At 48.1% G+C, this 5,701-nt stretch overlaps 1 protein-coding gene across 1 annotated transcript; it reads left to right on the top strand.

Moving 5' to 3' along the window:
* Positions 1–51: 51 nt before the first annotated feature.
* LOC147644841 (uncharacterized) lies at positions 52–2,214 on the top strand (the record flags this gene model as incomplete). Its single annotated transcript, XM_086839996.1, has 3 exons — positions 52–694; positions 767–1,377; positions 1,533–2,214. Coding segments are annotated over 3 exons (1,936 nt in total), but the record flags the coding sequence as incomplete, so codon positions are not given.
* Between the last annotated feature and the right edge of the window lie 3,487 nt (positions 2,215–5,701).

The raw sequence follows: 5,701 nt of genomic DNA, 5'->3' as shown, positions 1-5,701 counted from the left end.
AAAAATGTACCGTCAAATCTGGGTCGATCCGAAGCATACGCCATTTCAAAGGATTCTGTTCCGAAATAAGGAAGGGGATATCCGAGACTTCGAGCTGCAAACGGTTACCTTCGGGGTCAACTGCGCGCCCTTCCTCGCCATTCGAGTGCTAAAAAAGCTGGCAGAGGATGTCCAAGGGCTATTTCCAAAAGCCAGTCGAATTCTTAATCAAAACATGTACGTCGATGACGTCTTGGCAGGAGCAAACTCCCTTAAGGAAGCCCAAATCTCAATCCAAGAGTTGCAAGAGGCTCTTAACTCCGCGGGTTTCCCATTAAGGAAGTGGACTGCCAACCACAGGTCCATTTTGGAGAATATTCCAGTCGAGCACATCCTTCATAGCGAGTTCCACGACATCGATGCCGAAACTACGGCCAAGACCCTCGGTATTCGTTGGAAGGCAAGGTCCGACGAATTTTATATCGTCCCTCCAGAAATAGCACTGGAAACCTCCTACACCAAGCGCGAGGTGTTATCCCAAATTACGAGGTTGTTTGATCCGGCCGGATGGCTCGCTCCGTTCATAGTGCGCTCCAAGGTTTTCATGCAAGAAATTTGGCTGCAAGATCTGGGCTGGGACGATACGCTTTCTATCGAAATGAGTCAGAGATGGCGATCGTTCCTCCTGGAGTATTCCGACCTCAGCCAGATCCGGGTTCCATGATGGGTCCGGTACCAGCCCGATATAAAGGTTGAGTACCATGGCTTCTGCGATGCGTCCCAAAAGGCTTTTGGAACGGCTATTTACGTGCGCGTCGAGTTTGGGCACGAAACCTTCGCACACCTCCTTACGGCCAAGACACGAGTCGCTCCAGTAAAGACCGTGTCCCTTCCCAGGCTTTGCGGTATCCTTCCCAAGCTTTGCGGTACCGTTCTGTTGACCGACATGGTGGCAACGATTCTTCCACATATGCCGACTGCCAGCTCCGACGTACGCTTCTGGACCGATTCCACGATCGTGCTGGCCTGGTTACGAAAGCCTGCTTGCAACTGGACCACGTTTGTGGCCAACAGAGTTGCCAAGATAACCCAGGCAATACCAGTCGACTGCTGGGCACACGTTCGATCCGAACAGAACTCCGCCGATTTAGCTAGACGAGGCGTGTCCCTACACGAGCTAGCGGACAGTCAACTGTGGTGGCATGGACCTGAGTGGCTGCAAAGGCCACAAGAGCTATGGCCAGTGCAGAGCGATGTGCATCCGAACACAGAGCTAGAGCAGCGGGCGGTCAGGGTGCATTTTAGTAAGGCCCCCTCTGACGAGTTTCTGGAACGCTTCTCTACGATTCTTCAAGAGCTGCCGCAAGGGCTCAATTTCTCACACTTCACGACTCACAAGTGAAGAAATACGAGAGGCAGAACGAGCGCTGATCTCCATTCGCAGCGTAGGCATACGGCCAAGAGTACAAGTGTTTGCGAGAGAAACTGCCCTTTCCAGTGGCATCTTCAATTTTGAACTTATATCCGTTCATTGACCGACACGGTCTTCTAAGGGCATGTGGGCGCGTCACGGCGTCAAAAGCTCTGCAGTACGATGAGCGACATCCGATCCTTCTGCCCTACGACTGTAGGCTGGCCCGCCTTCTCATTCAGTTGACTCACCAGATTACGCTCCACGGCGGCAGTCAATTGATTGTGCGCCTGATCGGATCAAAGTATTGGACTCCGAAGATCAAGAATCTTGTCAAGGCTGTGGTGATTCTGTGTAAAGTGTGCACAATATATAAGAAAAGACTTCAAACACAGCTGATGGGCGACCTTCCGAGAGACCGAGTCTCCTTCTCCAGGCCCTTTACCTACACGGGCATTGATTATGCTGGCCCTTTCGAAATCAAAAATTATACTGGGAGAGCATGTCTCGTTACCAAGGGATTCGTGTGTGTATTCGTGTGTTTCTCTACTAAGGCTATCCATTTGGAACCCGCATCCGATCTTACAACCGAGAAGTTCCTAGCAGCCTTTGCTCGTTTCGTAGCTAGGCGCGGTTGTCCTCAGCGGGTCCACTCGGACAATGGTAAGACCTTTGTGGGGGCAGCAGGTGTGTTATCAAGGGACTTCCTACAGCTCGTCCAAGAGTCCGTAAATGCAGCATACAGTCTTCAAGGGGCTCCAGGGGCTCCACACATGGGGGGTCTGTGGGAAGCCGGGGTGAAAAGTTTCAAAGCCCTTTTCTAAAAATCCACGGCTACCCGCAAGTACACATTCGAGGAGCTAGCGACGCTTCTTGCGAAGATCGAAGCTTGCCTCAATTCTAGACCCCTCTCCCCCATGTCCGAAGATCCATCCGATTTGCTGGCTCTCACACCAGGCCATTTCCTAATTGGAGGGCCGTTGCTTTCCACGGCTGAGCCCGAGATAAAAGGCGAACAAAATCGATGGCAACATTTGAAGGCCCAACACCAGCAGTTGAGTGCACGATCGAAAGGGAGTATTTAAAAGAGCTCCACAATCGCAACAATTTGCAACTTCCGACCACGAATCTCAAAATAGACGATATGGTAGTCGTCAAGGATGACAATCTGCCACCGAACGAGTGGCGGCTAGGGAGAATCGTTTCGGTTTGTCTGGGCGCTGACGGCCGAGTTCGAGTGGTGGAGATCCGTACGGAGCGCGGCACAATAAAACGGCCCGTCCACAGGTCATCCGCCTCCCTGGGGAGAGTAAAATCCCCTACGTGTCCAACGATGAAAATTTTTCCGTTTCCAACCACATGACCGACTCCCATTAAAGTTTTTATTTTTCGTTTCCCCGCAGAACAACTCGACATCATGGTGCCGCGTCCTCGAACCGCCGAAACCCTGGACATCAGACGTTCACGAGGTATGAACTCCTACCGCTGCCGAGGAATCCATCCTCTTCGAAAGTGCAAGAGGTTTCTAAAACTGAGCACTGAAAAGCGCCTTCGAGCAGTACTTGTTTATCAAACTGCTCGAACTGCCTCGCCCACCAACATTCAGAAGGAACGTGTCGCAGCATAGATGGCTGCAAAAAGTGTGGCGAGAGCTGCTCATCTGCACGAAAAGCCGCCGTGTTCCGTCCACCAGCACCTCCTTCGAAACGCACGGCGCGCCCGCATGCTCCGCGTCGGCGAGGGAGCCGCGGCCGTCCGTGCTGACCGTCTCCAGGTCTCCGTCGCCAGCCATCGAGGCAACCCATCCTGCGGCCTCCTCGTCGGTGGCAGCGTTGCTGCACCAGAAGGTCGTTCATGTGCTCCCGACGGCCTGCGTCGTGCTTGATACCGGGAAGACGACCTTCGAGATGGGGGCCATGATTGACCCGTCATGGCGGTCAGCTCTATTGACCGGTCGCTGGCGGCGGCGTATAGACTACCCAGGAGAAGACGAGGTCTGCTCGGCGACCATCCGGTCCCGGACCGGCAGTTTCAGCCTCGAGGTGATTTTGAGGCTCGATCCCAGCCTCAAGATCAGCACCCCTACACGGACTCTGAGCGACGCCACCCGGGCAAAATTTGATGACATCCGTCTGGCGGATCCTTTGTTCCATCGCCCAGCGACAATTTCCCTCGTGTTAGGATCTGACTTTTATCCAAAGCTGATCCAACCGGGTTGCTGAAATTGGACGAGGGATTGCCCGTCGCCCAGAGCACCGTATTTGGATGGACCGTCTCCGGAGCATGCCGAGAGGCCTAACGCGGTCTTGCGTGCGCAAGGGGGGGGAGAATGTTCGCGCCACAAGGGCGCTTAATTTCGAGCAACAGTGTGGAAGCACGAGCTTTCGCTCCCAGCAGCCCTCGAGCGGGGCTTTAGATTTAATTGGAAACGAAGTGCCTAATAAACGAACCAAATTGAAGCCAACTACTCTTTTTATTGTGGAGAAAACATAATGTGGAACAAGACCAACAACAACATGAATCAACTCTACCAACGAACAAGGAGGAATTACTGGCTGACGACGGCTAAGGATTTTTTTGGACACCATCCGCCCACTCCATTTCATGTTCTTTTAAATGGTTGAAATTTGCGGCATCTCTAGTTTTAGTTTTGCCGTACCAAATTTCTTAACCGCCTCATATTGGACGTTGTTCACCATGACTCTGCATTTACTAAATGCGATTAATGCTGACCCATTCAGGGTTCTGTCCTGTCCACAGTCTGTTTGCACTCTTATATTTTCTCCGTTGAAAATTGCGATGTAGTCCCCCTCTGGTTCGAAGATCCTGGTTACGAGCCCGGCATCCCTCGTCTCACAATCCGCTCCCTTCCCGCTAATCAGGCTTTTAAGACATTCTTCATTAATTTGATTTACAATTTTGTCATTCTTACAAATATACAAATTTCTTATCTTCTGACACTTATCTTTATAATAGTACATTTCTTCTTTACTGTTTACTACATATTCTGGTGCAATTATAAATTCTGTTTTATTCATCGGTAATGGTACCATTCTCTGTAAGTAGTATTCTCCTTCTTTAAACATCGGTAATCTTATCGAGAATATTATATCTGTGTTATTCATTATTGTTCTTAGCTCTAAAAATTCATACATATGTTCTTCTGATACAATCTGCATTCCCTGCTCCTCTAACTCATTATGCATCTAGCTGTTTTCTGTTTATCGTAAATAAATTTCGAGATTAGCCCAATCTTTGCTAATAATAAACTTTCGGCTAATTCGTTCAAATTTAGCCCTACCATATCTATTGTTATCGCAATTCTATCGATATATTCTGTCCTATAAATTCTCTTGTCTTCCTCTACAAACGTCTTGCTGATTCCATTCTTGTAATTGTTAATAAATGTCGTTACTCTACTTTGCTCATCGTTCATATATTCTTAAACATTATTGTGAATCTAGCTCCTGTCCTTTCTGGCGAACTAAAATTCTCCTTCAATCTCCTTTCTTTTTCCTTCATCTTTCTTATTTCCTCCTCTAACCATTCTGCGTCTTCCGCGTCCAAGTTCCCTGTTATGAATTTAACGACGGATCATAATCCATTGATTAGTCCCCTTGCTTTCCTCTTTCTGGGGCATATTGCCTCTAATCTGGTCTTGATCATCTGTTATTTGTTTTGCAAAACCTTAACAAGGTCCCTTGTTTCCGAGTTTTCAACTACCTCTGTGAGTGTCTGTTCTAACTGTTCTATTGCCTCTTGATATTCTTGTAATTTTACTATGTGTACAAATGTTTTATGAGTTTGTATTATTTATGCGGCTCCTAGGTTTATTTACGATAGTGGTTCTTCTCCTAGCAATGGCCGGATCTCGAGTTTCCTTTCTGCGGTCATGATCCTTGGCCACCTGGAACTATTTATTGTCCATTGGGTTTAGTTAACTTTCTAATTTTTTTCTTTACTAATTTTTAGTGGTTTAGTTGAGGTTAGTGTGAGACCGTTGTCATTCACCACCTTGTGTTTTGAAAAACGAGGAGTTAATTTATCCCTCCTGTTCTTCTTCCTAAATATAGCATCTCCCGGTTGTATTGGGTTTGGGCTTTGTCTGTCTACATTCGCTGCCTCTATTCTTTTGCTCTTTTTCTGGTGAACTTTTTCCTTAATTTTTGGATACAGCTCCGCTTGAAACGCATTAATTTTCTGTAAATAATCGTGCTCATTGTTAAAGAACACGTTATTTAGGAAGTTATGCGTTCTCCTTGTGAATAACTCCTGCGGTGTTAATTTCGTTGCTGAATGAATGGAATTATT

The sequence above is a fragment of the Drosophila serrata genome, unplaced genomic scaffold (genome assembly GCF_035046125.1).
Source record: "Drosophila serrata isolate PLE 108 unplaced genomic scaffold, ASM3504612v1 contig_83, whole genome shotgun sequence".
Classification (NCBI taxonomy): domain Eukaryota; kingdom Metazoa; phylum Arthropoda; class Insecta; order Diptera; family Drosophilidae; genus Drosophila; species Drosophila serrata.
Note: the sequence above shows the minus strand (reverse complement) of the source record. Positions and strands in the feature narration are given on the sequence as shown.